A 25,964-nucleotide genomic window follows, 5' to 3' on the forward strand; every position below is an offset into this window, starting at 1 on the left:
AATTTGTACCTCAAACAAACAAAAAAAAATGAAGAAACAGAAAGCATCACAGAAACGACAGTTTACCATCGACAATGAGAATACAGTGACTTGCCACCTAAAAGTGATTTAATGATGAACCTGTTATCTACTCCTTCCTGTCTCTCAGTGTCTCTTCTCTAATTGTCTCTACCTGCTCCTGTTGACCTCAGTCACCAGGGGACGGCAGCTGTTATGACAATCCAAAGGATTAAACACCTCCTTCATCATCTTTGTCTCAGGGGATCAGAGCATCTACTTAAACACACGGCAGGTTCCCAGGCAACCACATCATCAGGCCAACACATGCACACACACACACACACACACACACACACACACACACACACACACACAAGCACAGCGACAGCACATTTCTACCCTGCTATCCCACTTAGATTGCTTAAGGAAAAGAAACAAGATTCAATTCCCCTGAGAACAGCCAGACAAGGCCATGGATTGTTTTTGGATTGGACGCTATCTTGTGCCAGGCTTGATAGTGGTGCTGCTAAACACTCTGCATGTTTGGAGAAATAGAGGAACTCTGATTAAAAAATGATGAGTGCCTCTTCAATCACACGGAGGAACTGAACCGCTAAGAAAAAATAGTACATCGGCGGGCACCCCAGCAGCTCAGTTGGTAGAGCATGCAACCCATATACAGAGGCCTCGTTCGAGTCCAACCTGTGGCCATTTGCTGCATGCTCATGCTCTCTCTCATCCCATTTCCTGTCATCTCTCAAGCTATCCTGTCAATAAAGCCATGAAATGGCCCAAAAAATACTTTACAAAAAGTTGAATAGGTACATGGGAATTTTTGTGATGTGCAAAGTGACTGATAACCAGATAATCCTGCGTTTTGGCTGCACCATTACACAACCAGCTGAGGCACATGGAGAGCATCAGCGGGGAAAATGGGCCTCTGGTGGCCAAGTCACGCACCCCCCCCAAAGGCTGGCGTGGCAGCTGCTTGCCAGCTGTGCCGCAATAACAGCTAGGTGACGGGAGGCCCTTTTTCTGATGAAGAGAGACAGCTCAAGTGGTGGAGGCAGTGATCTCTTACCTCTCCCAACAGCGTGGACCACAGACGGGCCGAAGCCGCGGATCTGGAAACCCAAGCCGTCAGCCGAGTCTGGGATCTTTACCGTCCTGGGGAAGAGGAGGGAAAATAGGAGAGTTAGCACAAATAATCACACATGTACATATCTACATATAAAGATCAGACTTACTCTCTTGGCTTGGTGCTAACAAGCACCCTGAGGGGACCCTTGCTGTTGAAACACTGCCTGAGGAGAACTTCTACTTCAGAGAAAGGCCTGAGGAACACCAGGTCTCCATTTATGGCAAACAACTTCTTCCCTACTTCCAGGCCAGCCATCTTAGGAGAGGAGAGGAGAGGAGAGGATAGACATACATAATCAAAGTCATTTTTAGCTGAACTTTTCTGATAGAAACAACAATATTCCCGAAGGGTTTCTATATATGACAAAGAAAAGCGCACACACTCTCACTCACAATACGAGACAACTTTTATCTACGAGTATACAGCTGGATCCCGTTGTGGATTTCATTGTCCCAGACTGAATATTCAAAGGCAAACACACGTCTCTATGCAATCCAGACCTTCCAGCCGCATTCGGTTGCTACTTCAGGGCTGGAGGGAATTACAGGTCATGCGCTCAAATTGATCACATTCGCCTCCAAACTCCTCCATCCCATTTTCATCTAGCAGATCAAAGCTGAACACCAAAGGAGACCTCAGAAATACGGCGCCCTTTAATGCGCTCTATTTCTGCATGAAAATACTTCTAATGTTAACATCAGTGTCCATCACCGCAAAACGGGAAACAGTTAGCGATTTAGATTTTTCATGACGAATGACCGAACCGCATTTTAACTACAAAAGGCTCCTGCTGATTGGCACGGATCCGCTATGAAGGCATCAGAGCTTTGCAGGACACAGTGAACCACATTCAGAAAACCAAAAACACCCTTGGATCTTGGTGCCTACATTGTTCCAGCAGAGATTACATGGATGTATTCTCCACTGTACAAGACTGTAGGTAAATCCAGGCAGTAAGAATTAGCAGAATTAATAACAACATCATTTTGGAAATCAATTTGTTCAAGAAAATGTGGGCTGAGTGGATTTGCAGAAACAAAAGGACGTTTCAGGATGCTTTCATGTACAGAATGCTGTATCCTAAATGGAACAAGCATCGTGTTAGCTGTGTTTTAATTTTCTATAACAATGTTCTTCTGAAGAGACTTCCTTTGTACTCTTCGTATCGATTGTGTAAAAGCATCCTTACCTCAGCTGGGGAGCCCTTCTCTACAGATTTGATGATGGGCACCCTGTTCCTCTCTTCCAGGGTAAAGCCATAGCCTCCATCACTAGGCCTTATCTAGGAAAAAACGACATGTCTCCCATCAGCAGAATCCCAAGCCAGCAGAGCAGGACATTTTCACAGAGCGCAAACACACAAACACACACACACAAGAGGCAGATTCTGGTACAGACAGATAGCAGCGACGTCAGTGTTTACTCTCTCCTCTGAAAGGAATGCTTACTGAGGTATAAAATGGACTTTTGCAGTGTTATGACTTTTCCTCTCTCACAGCTGTGTGCTTCCTAATGATTTAGTGTTCCATTGGTTTGTTCTGCGTTGTGGGTACGTTACAGCAAAGTCGCAGTGCATTGGACAGACTAATCAATCAATAAGCCACAGAGGAGTGCCGTAAGTGAGCGCTCACCAGGAGAGACTTGGAGATGACGTTCTCGACTATTTTCAGGTCGTGCTTCATGGGTTTGTGTTTGGTGTTGGAACCCTCCATCTCCTCATCAGCAAAGAAGCGGAACAACAAGGGCTCGTCCTTGAATTCGCTCTTTTCCAACACTGAAGGAGGCAACAACAAGGTCAGAGATTAGTAAAAGTTTGACAAACAATGTTCATATTTCTGGTAAACAGATTATTTTCAGGCTTAAGGGTTCATACCAGGGTGAATGTACATTTTCCACACGTGTACCACACAGGCTTAGATTCTTGATTCTTTTGACAAAGTTACATTCTCTCTCTCAAGGTTATGCCATTTTGAGAGTGGCTGAATTGAAAAAATGTGCAATGTATTACCTCAGAACTATTACATAACTGTGATAAATTATTATGAAATCTTCACAAATTGTGGGGAAATGAATGGAAACCAGTGGTTGTATGGAAAGGTAGAAAATGGATTCAAAATTCTATAATAAACAATCATTAGGACATGACGTCTGGAAAATGGGCATGCCTGGACATGCAAACATGTATTAAAGGAGACACATTAGGCTCATTTTCAGGTTCATAACTGTTTTTTGGGACCAATGACAGCAGACTGGGTATTCAGGAGGGTGGGCCTTAAAAAGCGGGAGCGTTTCACACAGAGGGGGAGCACATACAGACAGTATGAGAAAGCTGATGAGTTTTTTGAGCATTAAAGCATGAAAACCTGTTCTAGAACCTGAAAATGAGCATGATATGCCTCCATAAAAACTGCGGTATACTGCAAAACGCAGAGAGAGATTTATCTGACAGTGTGTGTGCTTAACTAACATTGTGTGACTTTGCTTGGAATGGGCTTAAATTAACGGACGTTCATTTATATGTCGGCCCACACTGCAGGTTTAAGTTAAGAGGTTTAAATAATTAGTCACATGCCAAATGGAGCATGCCCAAGTGCTTAAACACCATGTATCCCAAAATGTACAAATACAGGCCGTGAGAAAAAAAGGAGACCCCACTTCTGTGGCAAGATATCACTTCTGAAAGAACCCAGTCTCCACGGTAACATAACGCCTTCACCAAGACTTCGATTTTAGAAAGAAAAAATATGCCTGAGGGGAATAACAGAGTTTCCTTCTAACATTTCCTCACTTCATTCCCCTCAAGATCAGATACAGCGCCAATAGTTTTAATAGCTACATCGTCAGGCCAAATAACTCACTGGCACCACTGGTAAAATTACCCCGAAGGCTGTGGAAGTGAGAGGAAGTTGACGGCTGGGACTGCTATGTTCCATAGATGTGCGCGTAATTTGTAGTGTGGGTAGGTTGGAGCAGTTACATCACGGGGGTACGAGGAGACACGCTGTGACTCATACAGTAAAGTGTATGATGTAGACTTTGGCAAGCGCAGAGTTAAAAACAAGTCTGACTCGCATAAACAAACTGCAACCATGGCTACTGACCATTTTGCACCTAAACATCCATGTGTTATCCGCCAAGTTCTCACAGCTAAAGCAACCAAAGCATGTACCCTGTGCTTGGTTACCTAAGTCACGAAAGTATGCATGAAGTTAATGATAGTATGCATGAATACAGCCATAGCCCTAACCACACACACATGCATGCATACATACAAATTCATTCTCTGGATTGGAAAAAATTCTATTCCTGTAGCGTGTCAAAGGGATTATAAGTAGAAATGGAAAGAGAACAAGAGTGGTTGTGTTCTAAAACAGGATGCTAAATGCCAGGCGCCCTCTGTGCGGTTTCTCCAAAGCATTCAACTCTTATTTAGTCAATGATGGAGAGGATTCCACGGTTTGTGAACAGCAGGATCAGGACTTTTTTTGTTTTTTTTGTGCTGTTGAAATCCTCAGCAGAGAAAAGTGCTGTACCGTGATGCATGAAGCCATTGTCGCACAGCTCCACCCCCAGGATCAGCGCTTCTTCCCTGGTTCTGCAGTCCCCCTGCACCAGAAGACACGAGGAAGAGAAAGAGTGGATGCAGTGGGGAAAATGAGACGGATTTAAGCAAAAAGAGTAGATCGAGAAAATGAGTCAAGAGGGAGAAAAGCAAAAGAGGATGAGAGAAAATGAAGTAGAAAGAGAGACGGAACAAAAGACATGGTGTGTTCAGAGAAATGTCACACTCACGCCCTGCTTCCAAAAGCCCCGAGGCCAGCAGAGCCACTCCACGCTCCATCTTAAACACAGCCAAAATCATGTATAGAAAGCAGGAGTGAAAGCTATTCTGCTGGCCTGGGTCAAACACCTTCATATGGACTACCATATGCACCACACGTATGCACTCATAGCAAAAATGCGCACACAAACATGTAATGTCTGCCATTGATTCTGTGGTGGTCGCCGTATACATTTCATTTCTTTGTTGTCATCCCGAGCAAGACTATCAATCTGTCAACCTCAAAAGCTTCCTGTCAAAGTCAATAAAGCTCAGCTGTCAAATCAATTCGACTTTTCTTTCTTCGTTTCCTTTTGACTCAAGTCTGACGGCGAGGAACACTTTGTTGTCTCAGTTTCTTTCCTCTGGTCCACATTTGAATTCGCTCTCAAACATATAACAAGAATCCAATTGATGTGTCATTTAAGTTATATATAACTTCAGACAAGCCTTTGCTTTTTTTGTGGATTCAGCTTTATGTTAAAGGTGCAATATGTACAAAGTTTAGTTGAAAACATTTACAAAAAATAACTAAAATTATCAACAGATTGTGAACAAATGCTGTTATGTCTATGTATTATGTTGCAGACATGTCTACTGAAGTTAGCATGCTAACCAGTTAGCCCTGGACCATGCCATGTAAACACTAGTCGCCTGGTGCTCCAAGCTCCCAGTCCGGATCACTACCTGCACAGCTTACTGAGCTAATTAGCAATTGGCAGCTACAGTTAGCAGAGGTTAGCGGTTACTCTGGTGTTATGTTGCCCCTTGTTTGTTTTAAGTATGAACTCGACATACAAACTACATACATACAAACTACATATTGCTCCTTTAATAAAGCTCTCTTTTCGTCACATCTTCCGGCCTCCCTTGCATTTGGGTCCTTTTGTGATAACCATAACACACTTACAGCTGACATACAATAATACTGTGCAACCATTGCTGCGGATGAAGCACTTTTAGGGCTTACCTGTGCAATGAGCCAGTCTATCAGCTTGTTGGCCATCACTACTGATTTGTAAGTCCTCAAATGGTAGTCCTTATCCCTGCACGGGCATAAAAGCAGAAAACTTCATGAGAAGGATCAATAAAACAAAATTCCTACCTATAAACTCTGACTGTGCCATGTTAGTATTCAACTCTATGATTCACTTTAACTGTATTAAACCCAGATGGTGAACACGCAGAGCTGTAATTGCTTGGTCTATTTAAACACAATGACTAAAAGAGGACTAATAATTCCCTCTGTCAGCGAGGCGTGGTCACTTTTCAAGTGCTGGCAGTTGCGTCATAAATCTAAGGGAGTTTCTGACAGTCGGTGACAGCAAAACAGCATTCCTCCGAGCATGGCTGCTAACGGCCCCTGCAGTGTTTGGCACTGGGGTGCCCCCATGTCAGTCTGGTGTTACTGTTCTCAGTGTTACCCACGCAGGCGTACAGACCCCGGGAATGCCGTCTGAAATGGAGCTGTGACTTTCCCATGAACACAGGGGCCTCTCCTGGGACACACAGGGGCCGAGCTGCAGGCCGGGAAAGTCCAGAACCACCGTGACTTATACCACTTCACCATTTCCACCACATGCAAACACTCACTCAGACACACACGCAACCACACACACACAAAGTTCACACAAGTCAAACATGACATGTGGGCCAAGTTAAAGTCCAATCTCAGCTGTCTGGAGCTCCTCAGAATGTGAAGCTTGAGAGGCCGAACACTGCTCTGTTTCCTCCACAATGGAAAGTTCTGTTGCGTAACTGTATCTGACAGCCTGTGTTGGTCTCTGATGAGGACCCTTGTGTTGGTATTAGGAACGTTGCCCTGCCTTTGCCATGCATAAGCCACTTGGACCAGAAGAGGCAAGAGGAACAAAGTTTTTCCCCTGAATTGCGATCCTGCGGAGCGGCTGGTGCACAGTGAGGCTGTCAGAGTGAAAAATGGGGGGTAAACATGGGTCCAGCGGGCAGCCATATGTCCGGCATGAGGAAACAGCAGTTTGAGGAGTAACAGAGGGAAAGGTCAGAGAGGTAGTTTTTAAATTTGCTGTCCAAAGAGGAAAGTTTGCCTTGACATTTTGGTAGCGGTAAATGGATGATGGCGGAAAATGCTGCATTTTCAAAGCATTCTTTGGAATATATTATACAGGGGATGCTGAAAGCCTTTACCAACTGCTGCAGTCCTGATGAATTGCTCAAGTACAGTGTACCATATCATTTCTACACTTATATCCATAAATATTGAGTTTGAGGAGGACTCTCCAGCATAATAAGGAAAACTTGTCAATATTTATCTTCCAATCTGTATGAAGATAATTTATGAGATCACCTTTGCAGTATTTTTTTGGGGTTGCAGCCTCTCTGTGTGCATTCTTCTCATTGCATTATTAAACTATGTGCACACAGTATTAGCCAATAGTGGACATTTCAAACAGTGGGCAGAAGCTGCGCGGGGGTTTCGTCGTGTACGTCCCCCCCTTCGCTTCATCGTTCTCGCTCCGCCAGGAAATTATACCTAATTAGGCAGGGGCCGCTTGCTCCAATTAAACTCTGGCATTCCCAGGCCCTGTGATGCATTGTACTAGGCTTTCAGTCAGAACACACTGCACAACAACACACACAACTCTAGCACACCAACAACAGTTTTTACGTAAAGAGGTTTGGCCTCAATACAAACGCTGATGGACTGGATGCTGACAAACACAAAATCACCCTTTAGGCTTTTAGCACTTGAATCAAACAGAAATACAGAGAAGCCTCTATGCTGGGATACTACACTTACTGTATAATCAGCGTACCCTCTGGCTATGGCACAGTTTTACTAGTGTGAAATTAAAGCTCTTCATCAGGCCACTTCAAATGCAGCATAAACAGGCAACCTTGATGCGGTGCTTTGCAGTAAAACACATTAGCAGTCTGCACCGCAAATGCTGATCAAATGGAATCTAAAAAGATAACACATGCCAGCAAATTAGTGTTTAAAATGAGACTGCTCCACTTCTAACGCTGTTAGACAAAGGGTTGTTTCAACACATGTGCCAAAATTGCTCAATAACACCTGTTTGGCATTTGGGTTTGAGTGACTATTTCATAGGCATCCAGGCTGTTTCTGGTTTTTAACATGTTTACACTAATTACCAAGTTTATTTTTGAATAACATATAATGGAACTCCATCCAATTTCATTGCTAAAACTTTGAAAACAACAGCATTGAACTCCAGATGTCACAATGGCTATTTTGCATCATGTTGTATGTATAAGAATTGGAATTGATGTTTGGCTCCAGCAGCACGACTCGGTGACGGGCCTTTCAGAGCAAAGGATCAATATTCGGTCGGTCACACTCTGTGAAATGCATAAGAACTGTGTATTGTACCTGAATGGCCCCTGGAAAATGCTGTTTAACAGAAATGAGGCTATTTGTAGTTGTGATGAATGGATCGAGCCATGTGACCCAAACACACACAACAAAGGAGGAGAAAAATGAGCAGAAATCCCCTGTACGTTTGGATTTAGAAATCAGGCAATATCCTTTGACAAAACAATCACAATGGCAGGTCCACTAACAAGCTCTGTCCGCCCGTATTATCATTCAGAGAATAGCTCAGTGGCTGCTGAAATTTAATCCATAGTATTTTTGGGACTTCTCATTCATGTTTACTTACAAATAAAAATATACGATGAAAGATTTCTGCAATAGAATGTCTAAAAACGACTGGACCTTTGTTATAGTAAATGTAAAATAAAAATAAAAAATCAATGCTCCTTTCTAGCTTTCAACAGTATCACATGGTCTTCATCAGGGTATTTCGCATAGGTGTAATAGAATAGGATCGGTTGACATGCGTGCTCACTTAGCTGTTTAAATGTGTCCGTGTTGGCTTAAAGTTAAGACTTGACAGGAGCCAAGAACAAACGTTCATGCTGATGAAGACCATGTGACATGATTAAAAGCACCAGAAAAAGCTAGTAAGAAGATCTTGTGTGGATATATCCTTGTGAAATCACTATGTATATGGACAAGAATGAACATCGTGCTGCATCTGATGCATTGAAAGCTTCAGAAAAAGCTAGTAAAAGGACCTTAAGTGGGGTCCGCTGTGTTAAGCTACTATTTCCAATGAATTTTGGGGTGCAGCTGGTCAAGAATGAACTTTTATGCAGATGAAGACCATGTGATGTTGTTGAAAGCGCCAGAAAAAGCTCATCGGTGGACCTTGTTACTACTACCAATAGTTCAGATTTCTCACAAATATTTCGAAGATCAAGAATAAGACTGTTTCTTTTTCACACTGTTTACATACCAGCATTTCCAACAGGCTACTAAATGCTGATAATTACCATTCAAAAGCACCAAGAGAGAATTCATCCCATTGTCTGACATTTATTTGTCTCCCACATGTACCCAAACTGCTCCTAACATCTGATAGATTCAGCCTTCTTCACCACATCTGTGATTTGAGACTGGGGAGATAAAAACCTGCCAGGCTCGATCACCCACAGGCCCTGCTGCACCCCATCACCATCTGTGCCAACTCCTCCTAAGTCAGGAACTCTTTGAAAACAATGAGCTCATAGTTCACCGTGTTATTTCTCTCCTCCACTTTCGTCTCTTTGTTTTGGAGCTATTTTTAGGAGCGAGAGCCAGATGCGAAGCGACTGGAGCCCCACCTGGCTGGGCTGCAACGGAGTGGAAAGGAAAATGGCCGCCTACCTGATGACAGGAGTGAAGAGGCTGTGAAGACGGCAGAAGAGCCGAACGCCCTGAGGAAAACAGGGACAGAAGATCTTATTATATCAGTTATAGGTGTATAAAATTTGATTTATAGTAAATTAGACCTTACCTTAGATATGACGTCATGCATGTCGCTCCTTGGGTGGTAGGTGCCGTCGTCGTAGCGAAAGCGGTAGAGCACAGGCTCGGGTTTGAACTGGTATTTGTCTGTCACTGAAAATGCAAAACAAGAGGGGTTTTGTGAAAGGAGAAGTGTCGGAATGAAAGAAAAAAACAAGTGGAAACGACTCAAACCCTAAAGGAAGTATTATTCATCTTGCTTCAAGTTTGAAAGCATAAGAGGTTTTAAAGCATAGCAGGGCTGCGTGGTGAAACAAGCTTTCAAGACAAGAACACTCATACAGAGCGGTCACAGATAACACAGCTCCTCTTCCTTCAGGGGACTTCGTCGAGGACCCTTCTAACAGTAATAACAGTTGGCTCCTCTGTATTCTTGGCTGAAACCGTGCTGCATCCATTAAAGGTTTTTATGAAAAGATATTCTATCGTTTTCCACATGGGGACTTCTAACTGCACTGCGAGAGAGCTCAGAGGGGGCTCGGAGTTATTCCTCTCTGTCAGGAACGGCTCTAAAGCCCAATCTCATTTCTCTGTGAGGAAGCAATAAAGCTCCCACGAGTGATTTAAGATACAACTTGGCTTGGGGCCCTTACTCTTTTGAGGAAAAACTACATGCAGAGAAGCATGCGCCATTTAGTGCGAACGCAAAGCCACCTTAAGCCTCACGCGCTAGATACACTTGTTACACAAAGCCGCAGAACAGCCACTGAGCAAATATGACACAAACATTACGGCAAGAAGAGATTATTAATTATAATCCCTTACCTAAACACTGTGTCAAGGGAGTGTTTAAATGGGACACCTGCTAGGACATAAATAAGACAGCTGTGTCTACGGTGTAGGCTCCAGCCAGGGAGGGAAAGTATTGAGAAACTCACGGCACATTCATTGGGCATTGCTGAAGGTTAGGTAAGGCTGTAGCAGGCACTTGTATGCTCCATACTGCGCAGCACAAAGTGAATTAGACTGTGGTAGATTTGGTTTTTGATATGGAACAGCAGATAAAGCGTGAGAGAAGAGACTGGATGTGAGAACCAACCGTGGTGGATGATGCCGTTCTCCAGCAGAGCTTGACCCAGGTGAACCCCTTCCTCTTGGTTGCCTGTCTCACCGATTTCCATCAGCCAGGACACAAACTCACTGGGGACACACAAAAGACAACACTGGCATGATAGCAGACACACTCACTCAGTCACTCACTCAGGGATAACACAACAAACATGCACAAAATCCCCATGCAAAATCGCATCGCTCCATCAGAGGAGAGCTTTCATTTCACTCTTGATAATCTGCAAATTGGAAAAAATGTGGTGGCCTTTGCTATCATTACAGAGAGCCTTTACAACTCGCTACTAACAACATTTACTCTAAATTGATGTGACTATGGCAACAAACACCATCTTGGCAGAAAGAGGAATGATTTATTTACTGTCAAGGGCCACATCTGTTGGTTTAAACAACCGGCAGGCTTTAGTTTGCATGTTTTGTCTAGTTTAACTTTATTTATTTTAGACAAACACTGTCACACTATCAAATACGAAAAGGTTTAATTGGATCTTAGGAAGTTCATGCAGAAAAATGCAAAATATGTTTTTCTGTGCGTCATTCACAACTGGGAAGAGGAAACAAACTCGGCTGCCAAAACAACAAACAGCATCCGATCTTCTGATGGCCCAAATGAGCTAAATTGGATAATTCTCCATAATTTAGAGACTCAGCCAGAGAGAGAACGAGAGCGAGAGTATGAGGACAAAGAGAGAAAGAGAGAGAGAGAGAGAGAGAGAGAGAGAGCAGGCGGAGTAGCAGTAGCCTATCTGATTACATCCTTGATGTCCTGTCTCCCCATAAAAGCCAAACAAACACGGCCAGCGGCACCACTGGAATTCACTGGAATTTACTCCCAGGCCATGACGGAGGTGGCCGGGTGTCAGCGTCGAGCCAACACGAGCAATTACAAAAGGTTTCAGAGAAACAACTGAACAAACACCACCACCACCGCTACCATCTCCACCCCCTCCCCCGTCCGTCCGGCCAACATCTTACACTCTTTAACCACTCATCCTTGGCGCTTTTCTCTCCCTAACAGACCACAGGGGAAAAACACAAGTCTATAACAACGTCAATTTGTCAACCTCTGTACCTTAACCATGGAAGGAAAAATACCCTGAAAGGTTGAGCTGTGCAGTTCTCATGGCCTTGAGGAGCTTAGGGTCACATATGTAACGAACAGCTTTATTCAAAGCAGGGAAAAATGGCCAAATTTAATCTACCAATATTTAAGACTCACTAATGTATATAGAGATAATTTGATGTATGTATGGATATTGGTGTTTGTTCTCTGACAAATAAACCTTAACACTTCCAGTCCAGCCTTTAAAGGGCCTCAAAACCAACCGTTTTGTAAATGCACTTTGTATCATGAGCGATGTTCTCCTTGCTTAAGTTGAAAAGTTTAAGTCATGCCACATTTCTAGGATAATTTGTTTGTGCTACACTCACCGGTTTGGAAAAAACTTTGGAGAAAAAGTTAGAAAAAAGGTGATGTCACAGGGTCACATACCTCCCTGAATCACTGTGTGATGACAGTAATGATAAAGCACACCAGCTAAGTTTTTAACGGTTGATTAAAAGTAGCACCAATGGCTGTTTTTCCATCCAAACTTTAACTTAAACTTGAATGTTGTCATGAATATTTCAGAGAAATGCAGAGGAAACCAATCCCTCAAGGTCTTCAGGACAAAAGAAAGGGACATTTCACTCAATAGCTCGACATTTTAGAAGATGAGCTCGTTAGCTTTCCGGCCAACAGTTCGATTAGGAGAAGAAAAGCTTCCACTCACATATCTGGCGGTTAAATATGAAGCTACATTAGCCGGTTAGCTGAGCTGAGCATGAGGAAACAGCTAGCCTGAAACAAGGAGTCAGTTCTGTTCACCTTTTGTACAGACTAAACAAACAAGATATCATGTGTCAATTAGTGAGTTTAGAGGTCAAAGGTGAATGTATTTGTTATCTCTGGAAAAATACTTACTTGCTGTTTCCTCCTGTTTCCAGTCTCCATGCTAAGTTCTAGCTAGCTAGCTAGCTAGCTAACTCCTCGCTTGCTGACTGTAGCTTAATATCTTGCAGAAAAACACAAGAGTGGTGTCAATCTTCTCATCTGACTCTCGAGTAAATGAGCATATTTCCTAAAATGTCAAACTATTAATGTCCCTTATGTGACCCCAGGCAATACTTAAAGTCATACAATATCAGTACAGTATATAAATGATTATATCTCACTGCTCTGTGCAGTAGAAATGCTGTCTACATCTACATGCTACATTTCTATTCAGCTTTAGCTTTAATGATTTTTAAACACAGAAAGAGCAAAATAAGTATCCCTAGTAATGTCAGAAAGGAAAGAGCAGAGGCTGACACAGACAGCGTGCGTTTCTTACAGGACGTCCAACTTTTCATTGAGCTCTTAAAGGGCTTTTTAATCAACATCTGTCACAGCAAGCAGACAGTATTGTCTTTCGTATGTAGAAGAGACTACCACATTGACTTCCTTTTGTTTTTCTGTTTATTCCAAGTTTAAAATTGGATGAAAACTGCAAGCTAGGTGGCTGTCACACACATTTCCTTTGATGAATTACACTCTCACAGGAACGAAACCACAAATACGATTGCACCACTTAAAGGGGAGGAGTTTGAGACCCAAAAATAGCCCTCGGCCTTAGAAAAAATCAAAAAGAGAAAGACGAGGCGTGGAAAGAGAATAAAGGCAAAGCATTTCACAATGGGGGGAGTGGGCCGAGTCGAAGCCATAGGCAATGTGGCTTTCATCAGAGACATACCATGCTGGTTCCAATTCAACAATTACGCCTACATGTAATCTTCTCCAAAGTCATCTCAGACAGGGGAAGTACAGAGGGGCTAGAGATGTCTTTCTACCCACAAGTGGTCATCCAGGTGTTGGCCAAGTTGTCTGTGGAAGGATAGGTTTCCGAAGGGAGCTTCCCTGAGCTGCTTTCTCACCATATGATCCCTTCAGACTCAACAAGGTACCCACATATGACCAACATCTGATCCTTTTAATCTTTTTAGCTGACAGATCCATTCCTCCTCCAGACCGCGAGGGATCTGGTGTTGTCTGCGTGGACCAAAGGAGAAAGTAACTCCTCATTCCAAACCACCATGCGATATAACATGGCCACAACTATGTCCAATTGGACTTTTTGGTTGTTGTTTTTTTTCCTCTCTCTCCATGCTTTTAAAAATAACAGGGCTTTTGAAATGACTGTTTAAGCTGGGATAATGTTCAGCGTGATTATTACCAGTCAAAACACTCTGTAAAGATTTCAAACAAATGGAAAACATGGGTCATTCTGAAACGCAGTGAGGCGTTTATGAGGGGAATTTGTTATGGGATTTCAAGAGTCAAGATAAGAGCACAGTTTAAAATAACATCTAACCAAGACTGTCTTGTGAAAATATTTAATTTAAATTCCAATTTTTAAATTGCATGTGTCATCACTTTATTAAAAGGACTGCTGGCCGTCACATACAATTTTTCATTTTCAAACACGGAGACCTCTCTTTGGCTGCAACCAGATGTTTTTTTTAGATTTTGTCATCCTGATCCAGCTTTGTCCCCAACTCAGTCTCACAATGTGTGCGCCACACTTAGGCCTATAATATGTGAACCACATTATTGTAAAATAAATAAATAAATGTGTTAAATGTGAGAAATGGAAAAAAGAATTACAGGGTTTTTTGTGCTTTTCCAGCTTAGGAGAGCACAAGGTGTGATATCCCATCAGGATTTACTTTAAAAAACCAACAAAAGAACATCAAATCACAGCTAGTAGTTTGAGGATCACATCATCCTGGCTCTCACATATACCAATGATTGGAGTTACAGTGTGTTCTGCCTAATATTGGATTTTGACATTGACTGCAGGAGATCTAGACTTCAGCATTTTAAATTTAAAGAGTTATTTAAGAGTGCTTCCCTGGACTAGATTAAACCCTGGGCAAAGTCAGTTCAAACTGACTTTTTGACTCATTTACTTGCATAAAAATCTGGCAAACTGATATGACAGCAAGGCATCTACATCTTACATGATGAAAGGGAAATACTGAAACGGGGGCATCAAATCATGCATGCTTAAAATAGCTCAAGGATTTTGAGCGAGGCACCCTGAACAGTAAATACTCTCACCTATCAGCGAGTGGAAGATAGATTGGCATGTTTAGTCTCATTAAAAGTAAACACGGAAAGTCAAGGACGGAAAGAAACGACAAACATGTTACACACAGGCAGCTGCCCTCTGGCATGACGGGCCCCTGACTGCAGTTCCCTAACGGATTCCTCCGGAGAGAGCTTATTGTAATCTAACATGGGCGAGAGGGAGAGAGCGGGCAGTCAGCTGAGACGCACAGGGATATCTCCCTGTGATTTACGACTGGCGTTCGATGGCCGATCCGTCCCCAGACACCACACCAATAATCCTTAAATAAGATTCATGGGCTAAATCTGGCAGGATTTGATTTTCCCATGACTGAGACTGCAGATATACATAACACGGAGTCTCCGGAACAAAAAGCGCCGACGCTTTCTTCTTCCCAGCTGCTGTCTTTAGATATCTTCGCCAATTTTAAAATGAAAGCAGGGACAGTAGGGATTTATATTACAGTTTTATGTGTACTCAGCATATACTGTATGTACCAATATTACTCAATTTCTACCTATTTCACATCAAATATAAAGAGCTAAACATCTGAGAACATACAGAATTAAATATTAGATATTTGTGGCACGGTCGTCTACACTCACTCCCTCACAGTTATATAGTCACACCGATGTGAAACAGAGGAAACCACGAGGACTGAACACTTCGCAGCTTTCTCACGACTCTTACCTTCCCAGGAAGCACTTGGGGAAGGTGGTGAGCTTGCGTTTCCGGTCCTTAATGAGGTTACCCTTGGCCATGAGGTGGTAGAGCTTCTCCCCCTTCTCTGACACCATCACCCACGTATCCTGCTCCATGCCGAGCCTCAGACCTGTGCAGCAGAGGGTGCAAAAAGCCTGTCAGTATCGTGGCATTAATAATCTTTGCACTCAGCTTCTGGACTGGATTCGACATCAAGGTTAACGCTAACTTTGCAAGATAATTAGCAGCGTCTGTGCTTGTAGTCTTCAGCAGGGTTATTGGCTGACGCTATGAAGAGTTTATCTTGTACACAAAGTCAAAATGGGTCAAATACAAACAGATTATATGCAGTTTTCACTGTAGTTTTTTCTTGAAAATGCTAGCAAAGACACACACAGTATTGCTGCATTGCTCACTTTCTTTCTTTTGCAGGTCCCACAACTAATCAGAACTTACTTTTTCAATTATTCCAGTTTAAATTGCTCTGTATTGATTTTCCCAAACGCAGCATATATTCTCAGTATTTTAATTCAAGACACATGGTGAAAATAAAGAAAAATTAAAAGGAAATGAGTTTCCTAATCGACCCCCACCCTGATACCGATACACCGAAGCGCCTTCTTACTTTTCCTCCGCTCCCTCTCCTTCATGATGGCCTCCAGCCACTCCTGCTTCTCCTCCGGGGTCTTGGCCATGCAGACGAACCACTTGTTCTTGGCCGTGTTGTGGATCTTCCAGCCGTTGTTCACTATGTTCCCGCTGCTGTGGTAGTCAGCTGTGAAGGCAGAGGTGGAGAGAGTTTCGACTTCACTAGTTTTATAAAGTCTCCTCTCCTCTCTGGGGGGTGTGACAATGCAAATTTGGACTCGTTCAGGCTCTGCGTGGTTCTTCGCGTTTGAAGGGGAGGCCCGTCAATTAGTGGTCGCACTGATCATGACACTGTAAACAGAGTTGTTGGGAAGTCGGCTCTGCAGCGAACCATGGTTACCGCATGAAACACAGCAATAACAGGAGGCACGAGTCCAATGCTCGGCTTCAAAGAAGCAAAATTACATCGTGATAACAACGCTACGCCTCATAGAGAAAACAGACAACAGCAGACAACATATTATCTGATGATTAAAGGGGGACTATGTACTTTTGGAGAAAAAATTCAAACTCATAATATATTCATATTTGAGGTAATAATAAAAACCCCAAAATATTTATTTTCTCCATAATTGAGTAAACAAGCTGTTCTCAGAGGAAAATAAGGTCCCCAGAACCCTGTTTGAAGCTAGAATGGTGGCAGGGTTTCTAGATATAAACAAAGTAAAACAGTATGAAACTGTGTTGTCCTTTTTCAGTTTGTTTATTCAGTCATGGAAACGAAGAGTTTGTATCTTTCTCTTCTGATTCAGACTTATTCCCCAAAACTACACAGTGCACCTTTAATAGTAGTGTACGCTCCATTTTTCAGAAACATCCATTTTAAAATCTCCTCTACCTCAGCGCGAACACTTGCTCTAGACTCATTTTTCCCAGTTCTAGTGCCGGCCCTCATTGCCTCTCTATTGAGTGCTTCATCGATTATCGCTCTTCTCCTTTAATGAGGTAAACGAGGAGACACACATGCAGAAGAAGAGCCATCCATCAGCATTATTTACTACTGAGCCTCCAGGATACTCCCACACAGCTGTCGGATACTTGTGATTCTCCACCGAAGCTCAAATATAAACGTTAAGAATTTATAAAACCAAAAGTAATTGGAGGTGAACTCTTGACCGTTCGCTGAATCCCCGTCATTATTTCCATCTCTGTCCGACCTCTGATTTTCCTCCTCTGAGGGTGTAACAAAAAGCAAACAATTACGATCATCAATTACAATCACGTCTAAAAGCATCTACAGTGTGGTGTCCTTTATATGGTATGCCTCGAGGGCGTTTTTTAAACCTCAGGCAGCAAGTGTGTGCCTGGGAAAAAAGTCTTGGTGCTTTCATTACGTCGGAATCTAAGCTAAAATACTCCTGTCGCTCTGGATTTCAGCTTGAGATCTCCCGCCTGTGGTGCAGAACACCCAAGAGTTACCGCGCCGCCGCCTGCCCCACTTGTTTATCCTGCCTCTCCAGACCCAAACCCATCCATCTCACACCAAAAACACCCAATATTACTGCCCATCTAGGTCCGCTGGAGAGGAAATGATGGCTTCTACAAATATAAATGATAATCAGTGGCTATGTGAGGCCAAGAGACACAAGCGCTTGAGTTCAAGTACCAGCAGCAGCACAGTCCCAAGGATGTGTAACTATAGATGTCTTAAAAAATGTGTTTATAGGTAGATCTTATTTTTCCATCGGCGATCCAAGTATAAAATCACACACTTGTGCACAAGTTCAAGCCAAGGACTATGTTGTCAGTGTTCCTGTGCGGGTTATTATGGCACATTTTTAAAACCCTGCTGCTGCCAGGAGTGCTGAAATAAATAAAAATGAGGATCTGAAAGTGAGCAAACACAAAAAGAGAAAGAAAATCTAGCTGCGTAAACATTCTCATCTATCATTTTACAGGACCACTCACCCGTGCCATCATCCACATTTTCCACCTCCATCACCTCCGTGTTGATTCTCCCTCTGAACAGGTAGCGAGGACCCTCTGTGGCCGTCTTGCTGTTTTTTAAACGCCTTGGACGGAGAGGGCAAACCACGAGAATTAGCCAATGAGGTTTAATCATTCCTTGTTATTACCTACTGCATAATTAGTCTCAATCGCAGCTCAACAACTATAACGCACTAATTATAATCATCTGATGTTTGTCCATATGTACTAACCAAATTAAGTGAGGAAAATGTATTTTAATTGAAACAAGTTCATGAATTTAAAGGAACAGTTCATTCCAAAATCAAAAATACATATTTTTCCTCTTATCTGTAGTGCTATTTATCCATCTAGCTTCTTTTGGCGTGAGTTGCAGAGTTATGGCGATATCGACCATATCTCTCCAATATATTGGAACTAGATGGCACGCTTTGTTGTGAGCAGTTTCATGATTTTGTGCCATAGTAGTAGCTTCATCAACAACTACATAGCCACTCCTGGACGGGTGGCAAAACACAAATCTCTGCATTACACTAGATCACTTCCTCTTCCTCTCCACATGGCTGGTTGGCATGTGTGTGGCAGACAATGGACTGAGCGCCCAGGTTTGTCAAAAAACATCGTTTTGTAGTCTTGTAGTAATGTTAAAGAGGTCCTGCTACTGTAGCGTTTGGTGTAATTTGCCAGTGTTGCTAACGCTCGCATAACACTGGCGGCAATACAAAACTCCCATAGGGAAATTACTAATTTAACAATCATTAGCATTGAGTTTTAAACTATATATTTGATTGTGTACCACTAGCTAGTTACTGCATCTTCTTCTTTTTTAAGTTTTATGGTGGAAGGCAACAAGCATTGAGGTGCATTACCGTCACCTACTATGACAAAGAGAGAATGGAACGAAACGAAAATGATCCATGCGGCGCTGGATTATTTACACAATATTATCATATGTGTGTCATTACCACAATATCATCATTGTCTTGTTGTTGAGTGCCGTCTATTTCAATTCTATTCAAATGGAGGCAGACATCTCTACGGCCGATATCTCTCAAAACTCTGCAACTCTCACCAAAACGATCTAGATGGATAAATAGCACAACACGGAAGAGGAAAATTAAGTTGTTTTCTTTTGGGGATGAACTGTCCCTTTAAGGTCAGAGGAACACATGCTATTTTCTTTCTTTAGTCAGTGACTGAATTTGCTTTTATGTACTATCTGCAGACACTACACTGTATATGACATGCACGGTAAAAGCATAGCTCAGCAGGTGGCAGGTAGACAAAAGCTGCCAAAAACATGGTACTATAGATGTAGGAGCATTGTTAGCAGCTGCATCAGAAGCTCAGTGTGAGCTGAACAGATCTGGCGATAAAGAAGCTACTGTTCATCAAAAGAGTTTCCTGACTTAACTCGTACTGATCATCATAACTTTCATATTTCTTGGTATACTTCCGCATGAAGTACCTGAAAGATGAATCTACTAGAAAACGGTGGTTAGACTAATCACATGTCCCCGTTTCCTCAATTTAAAAAACCTTCCAAATCCTTTCCTCACGTGTCTCCTCGACTGCATAACTTTTTCTTTCAACCCCCTCACAAAATGCTTCCCACAGTGCGCTGCTCCGTTTTCTTAAAAAAAAAAAAGTAAAGGAACTGGTGCGGTGAATTATTTATAAGGTCCATGCTCTAAATGTTGTGTAGGAGTACAGAGACAAAGTGAAATTTAAAATTAGCATAAATAATATTTTTAGTCCGTCTCTTAAAAGACATACACTGTAATGACAATTTAAAACCATCTTCTGCGTTGTGGGTTTTGTCTGCATGGTGATGAATAAAAGAGGGTCAAGAGACACCTGTTTTTCTTCTTGCAATAGACCAGGAGCTTGTCGAACAGGAAGAAAATCCTCTCTTGTATGTTTCCGGCTGAAATCTTCAGGAGGATGCCATGCATGAGCATCTCCGTGCATGTATCCGTGATGTTGGAGCCCTGCAAGCGGACATGTGGACAAAAGGTCAGACAAACAGAAGAGTAAAGCAGATGCTTTGGTCACACAGGGGAAAGACGGGAAGAAGTTATTCCAACTAGCAAGTAATCTCTTTTTAAAAAGTTTCAGACAGCATCTACAAACTTTTCTATACCTCTCAATGCTCACACATAAAGTCTGAACAGGAGGAGGGATCACAAAGCCCAGCCTTTCCTGTTCCCTCTCTCAGGGGTCTGTAAAAACACTCCCCGCTTCCTCGGAGCAGATTGCTGTGGGACTTTAAAATGCGCGGCCGTTAATGGCTTCTATAGAATAACATCCCGTCCAGGCAAACTATGTGTTGCATTGTCGCGTCTGGTCACCATATTGGTCGGGGGTTCCTGCTGCAAGTGATAAAGTGTGCTGTCTTTTCCCTTACCTTGCCTGCTCTGGGAATTTATGTAGCACGTTTGATCGGCCCTTCAGAGCTAAAAATAACTCCCATGCGCACAGAGCCGGAAAATGTGCTAAGCATTTCCTCCTGCTGGAGACATCAGCGGGCCAAAACCCATCCCGCTTTTTCCTTCTTTCCCTCCTCGCCCTTTTTATCCTCCTTCTCGATCATCTCTCGCTCTCTTCCCCTCCTTTTTGATTCCCCGGTCTATTCCTCTATCTCTTTCATTCCTTCCTCCACACATCCATAGCTCTTTTAACTCCCCAGCCCATGACCAGATGTTAAAGTAATTTGCAGCCAGTGTATGTGTGCACACCAGACATGGAAACTTGTCTTGGTCACTTGAAGGGGCCAACAGCAACATCACACTGATCCAGACTGTAGAGCTGCATTTCCTTAATGGAAGTGCGACACTTCCCCTTTGTGTTTCATGCGCTTTTAACGAAAAAAAACCCCGTGCCAGTGCACTGCTCTCGCTGCAGGCTGTTTCTTTTTCTCTGCAGCATTTTTCTATCACTCTTCACATCAGTTTTGTTCCAAGCCAAAGCCCCACAGAGGGTGTACTCGATCTCAAATCTTCAACTTAAACCCTCAGTCATCTGTTTCATCTAAATTTCAACCCTCTATTTTTATAGTCAGACAAATGCCAGACATAACAACTGCAGAGAGGGATAAAAAAAAATTAGCAATGACAAAGCCGGACACAACCTTAATTAAGGAAAAAGTATGGTAGAAAACTTTGAAGTTGTGTTTGTCAATTAGCTGCAGAGATGAGAGAATTTGAAGGAAATTAGAAAACCAAAGGAGTCAAATCAAGCAAACTGGAGTAAATTTAAAGAACACTAATTAAACTTGCACAAGAGAACAGAATGTGAAGTGAGACACAACTGGAAACGACTACCCGCCGTGCTAAAATTAACATATTTCTATGTTGCACAGTGACAAAACACAGACACTTGCAACACGAACCAACTGGCAATCACCGCCCTGACAAATGCTGGCAGCCGTCACCATGGTGACCACGGCGGGCCATCGCCCTGTCTCTCCCACGCGAGGTGAACCTGCCAGGATGCCCCGAGGGCGGCCAGCTGTGGAGCAGGTCAGCGCTTAACAAGCAATCAGCCCGGGCGGAGGAGCAGGAAACGGAAAAAACAGCAGCAGCAGCTCTCACAATCACTCCTCATCCCTCCATCATTCCTCTGACACCCACACAGAGCTGCGAGATGCAACCGTCACACTCTCCTCTCTCTCTCTCTCGTTCTGTTTTTCCTTTTATTTTTCCTCCTCCGTTCCATCTCGTTTGGAGCTGCAGAGGGCTGGCGTGCAGCAGTCAGAGGGTCCTGCTCCAGAATGAGCTAATGTTTACAATTAATAAAAGTGCTGAGGGGAAACCGCAGAGGAGCTCCAGCCAGGACCGTGTCGAGCACAAGATGTGTCACCCCACCCAACACCAAGCCTCTTTCTGATCATCATTCTGAGACTTTGTAGTGTTTATTTTGTGACCTAATATCGAGATTAATTACAGTGCAACAGAAATTTTATACGTTCCTAATTATCTGTATAAATTTGTTGGAAGCCTTCGGGTTATTTTCTTTTTTAATGAATTCAAGATGCTTTTGTTGGTGTTTTTTTGTGGTATATTTTACTACAAAGAAAGACAAACTTACTAAAAGCCTTTCTAAATGTCCGGCTAACACTCTAACAACAAAGATCCTTAAGCATCGGGTTAGAAAACGTGAACATCTTGGTCAAATGCAAGGAAGTCTAATCATGCCTGTAATAGTCTGTTACTGCCTACACCTCAGTCAGAAGCTGTATCAACACTGGCAACGTGTCTTTGACTGCATGTGTCCAGGAAGCCTTCAGGGCCCCGTTTGAATGAAGCCAGGTCAATTACATAAGCATCCCAGCCTCCTTCCTCACAATTACCACCACTGTTTTCTCTTTCCAACCACTGCTAGCCTTTACTGACCCGTTATTAAGGCATCCCAAGAAAGCTAATCTAAAGGAAAGACCCCGCAGACTAAGAATTGCGGTCCACCTGATGACGACTGGACCGGTCACCCTAAATGACGGCTTTAACATCAGGCAACAGGCTCGTCCACGCAGAAAGAATTTGACCATTGTGAATTTGAGTCATTGTTCCCAGAGAACAAGAAAGCTTAAAAGGCTACAAAAGTCACGCCACTCCGAATTCTTGTTGAATTGCTGGCAAAGGGCTAAGTGGCTTTCAATAAGTCATGACTTTAAGCTTTGGCGGGGGGAAAACTCGGCCGTGTGTTAAAGGCAACAAAAAGCCTGCGACCCGACTCCGACAGCACAGCGAGAAGTCAATGCAGCCATTTAAGTCGAACGTATTAGATGAGATTAAACCATTCAACACAGTGTACACAGTTTAGTCGAGGCCCACCTCCCAGCCCTCGATATGAGACTGCCATTCCTCCAGAATCTCCAGCTTCTCCATTTGTCTCTTGGCTTCGTTGATGCTGGAGCACACGGCCTTCATCACCTGCAGAGACTCCTGCACCAGGGCGTAGTCGTTGTGCTTCTTAGGGGTCCTTTTCAGCAGCTCCTGCACATGTAAACCACATGCAATCACACACACACAAAAAAAAATGTACATGATAGAAGAGCCAAGCATTGTCACAAATATCCAAATATTGATACCTGTGGATTCTGAATATTTGAAACCGTTTCAATACTCAGTTTCCACAGTATCAATACACCCGTACCAGCTTTATCGCTCTGTCTTCTCTCCAACTGTGAGATGACACACACGCTGCAGTTTCCACATACACCCACCTCCTCCAACTCTTCTGAGTACGGTCAAGTAAATTAACTTAGACTCTGTTGTGCTTTACACACAGTACACTTGATATATTTAAAACAAACATTTTATGCCCTCAGTGTTGTGTCAATTTTTGACGAAGTCTTGTATCGAAGTTAGAAATTTCAGTATCATGAATGAGAACTATGTACATACATCATCCCTGCAGCACTCTATCTGCATAAAGACCTGAAAAGCATGAAATAAAAACATATTTCCATTTCCTATCCACTCCACATTCACTTACCTTCCAGTAGTTCCTGAGTTTAGTTGTTAAAACCCCTGCTACTGCGCGCAATGCTCTACCAAAAGCACTGGCAATCCCTGCATCTATAGTCTAAACACTGTGTTTCGGCGTGTCAGCTACTATAGGGCTATCTGTGTCATTTCAGAGGAGGAGGCCCTGGCAGCTGGAAGACTTCAAATGGCAGAGCATCAGGTTACACCCTTATTATTATTACATCTCAGTTGGCCATGCTGGTGGCTGTTTAGAGAACGCCTGGGTGAATTAATAGATCATAACAAGATGAATGAGATGGGACAGCTCAGATCACAAACTCAGACGAGCCTTTGAAAGTGTATTTCATTTCGCTCACGTTTCACATCCAGGAAAGGGACATTTTAAAACTAACAAGTGAGTGGGCAGGTATAAATGAGGCCAAAGTGTGTGAATTAGCAGCTGGGCAGGGGAGGTGATGATAGGTCCTGTGTTATTGCTAAGATGTGGCTCTGCTGGGGGAACTAAAGCAGAGACGACGTGTCAGAATGCGAGACAAGTGTTTCATTAGCGGGAGAGAAATTGGTGTGAGTAGGACCGGACGGCCCACGCTAATGACTAGGTGGTGGTGGATGAAAGGAGGAGTACAAGGTGATCTACAGAGGTGGTACAAGGGTGTGGTATCGCCATAATACATGGTTAGCTTTGACAAGACCATACTCACTCTGAGCAGCAACGGGTACTTGCAGATCCGCTGAATAGGAGCTACCAGGTAACCCTCCAGTGGGACCTCTGTGTTTTTTCTGCCTCCCAGCAACATGCAGTTCTAGAGGAGAGGAGAGGAGAGGAGAGGAGAGGAGAGGAGAGGAGAGGAGAGGAGAGGAGAGGAGAGGAGAGGAGAGGAGAGGAGAGGAGAGGAGAGGAGAGGAGAGGAGAGGAGAGGAGAGGAGAGGAGAGGAGAGGAGAGGAGAGGAGAGGAGAGGAGAGGAGAGGAGAGGAGATACTTTGTTTGTTGGTGGTTTTTCAGCAGGATTACACAAAAACCGCTGAACTTACGTCCACAAGGATAAGCCTTCACCCTGAATACACCCCAACCCAACCATGTAGGATAAATGTGTACTCATGTAATGACTATGGAGCAGCCATTGGTAGGAATGTGATCATGTTAATGGGTATGTAAAATTTACATTTCATAACATTTCCATCCCTAAGTTTAGATTTAGACTACGCATACACTAAGAGATAAACTTTGCCTTCAGTTGATCAAAGTGACCCTCACAACCTACCCTACATGTGGTAGGTTACAGGTTATGAGGTCAACTACTAATATCCATTCTCACCTTCCTCTCACCTGAATTCCCATGAGGTGCTGAATTACAGGGTAAACAATAAAACAGGCTTTTTTAGTAGCCAGTAGGCCAAAGGTTTAGTGGAGGTTAGCGGATATCCCCACCCTGGTCACTGCAAGGCCGAGGAGGTGACCTGAGGTATATGGGCCCATAGCTAAGTGTAGGTTGTAAGGAAACATGAGACCTATATAGCCCTGATGGAGGGCTCGGTCGCTAAAGGTCAAGGCTATAAAGACCCCATTAAATCAAAGTCAATTAATATCTTTGCCTCCTCTGGCTTCCTAGATTAAAGGCACGCATGGACAGTAAATCAGACACAGAGCTCTCGAGTATAGCGTGTGCATGTGTGCGTTTCATTCCTCACGCCATCAATTATAGTCTCAAGAAAAAGGTCATGAGCTTCACCAAAGAACCGGCCAATCAATACCAGTAAGTCTGCAGCCATACTCTGTTTCTTCTGGGTGTGTATCTCTGCTGTAGGTCTCCATTTCAAAGAGCCCTGTTTTTCTGAGGTGTTAAAGAGGTGATACTGTGTGGTGATACAAGTGTGTGTCGCTCCGAGGCAAAGGACAGAGAAGGCCTGGCATTGCAAACTGTCATAGCCGATGAGTAAAAGAAAAAACAAAGCTGAAAACGGCATCAAAAAGAGCTGTAAGAGGGAAAAGAACAAGGGCAAACATTTTGACCTCTCAAAGTGCACACACGTGCACTCATAAACACACACACACACACACACACACACAGACACACACAGTCTAGCGAGCCAGCAGTGGGGATGCAGTCATCTTTTGTTCGAGCAACATGATGCTCCCCTGCGGACGTGAAAGTCTCTCCGAGTGTCGGG

The 25,964-nt window shown here is 43.3% G+C and overlaps 1 protein-coding gene across 1 annotated transcript in view; it reads right to left on the bottom strand.

Moving 5' to 3' along the window:
- The window catches only part of prex2 (phosphatidylinositol-3,4,5-trisphosphate-dependent Rac exchange factor 2), a 99,307-nt gene that overhangs the window by 50,527 nt on the left and 22,816 nt on the right, over positions 1 to 25,964 (bottom strand). Inside the window, exons 5-19 of the mRNA XM_073488704.1 lie at positions 24,496 to 24,597; positions 23,138 to 23,299; positions 20,163 to 20,296; positions 18,288 to 18,391; positions 16,357 to 16,506; positions 15,720 to 15,861; positions 10,853 to 10,953; positions 9,803 to 9,906; positions 9,673 to 9,722; positions 5,932 to 6,007; positions 4,675 to 4,747; positions 2,773 to 2,915; positions 2,331 to 2,423; positions 1,248 to 1,396; positions 1,082 to 1,167 (exon numbers count right to left, since the gene is read on the bottom strand). Of these exons, the coding sequence (XP_073344805.1) occupies positions 1,082 to 1,167; positions 1,248 to 1,396; positions 2,331 to 2,423; positions 2,773 to 2,915; positions 4,675 to 4,747; positions 5,932 to 6,007; positions 9,673 to 9,722; positions 9,803 to 9,906; positions 10,853 to 10,953; positions 15,720 to 15,861; positions 16,357 to 16,506; positions 18,288 to 18,391; positions 20,163 to 20,296; positions 23,138 to 23,299; positions 24,496 to 24,597 (1,669 nt within the window). The remainder of the gene's footprint in view (positions 1 to 1,081; positions 1,168 to 1,247; positions 1,397 to 2,330; positions 2,424 to 2,772; positions 2,916 to 4,674; positions 4,748 to 5,931; positions 6,008 to 9,672; positions 9,723 to 9,802; positions 9,907 to 10,852; positions 10,954 to 15,719; positions 15,862 to 16,356; positions 16,507 to 18,287; positions 18,392 to 20,162; positions 20,297 to 23,137; positions 23,300 to 24,495; positions 24,598 to 25,964) is intronic.

This window comes from Pagrus major, chromosome 19 (genome assembly GCF_040436345.1).
Source record: "Pagrus major chromosome 19, Pma_NU_1.0".
Lineage (NCBI taxonomy): Eukaryota > Metazoa > Chordata > Actinopteri > Spariformes > Sparidae > Pagrus > Pagrus major.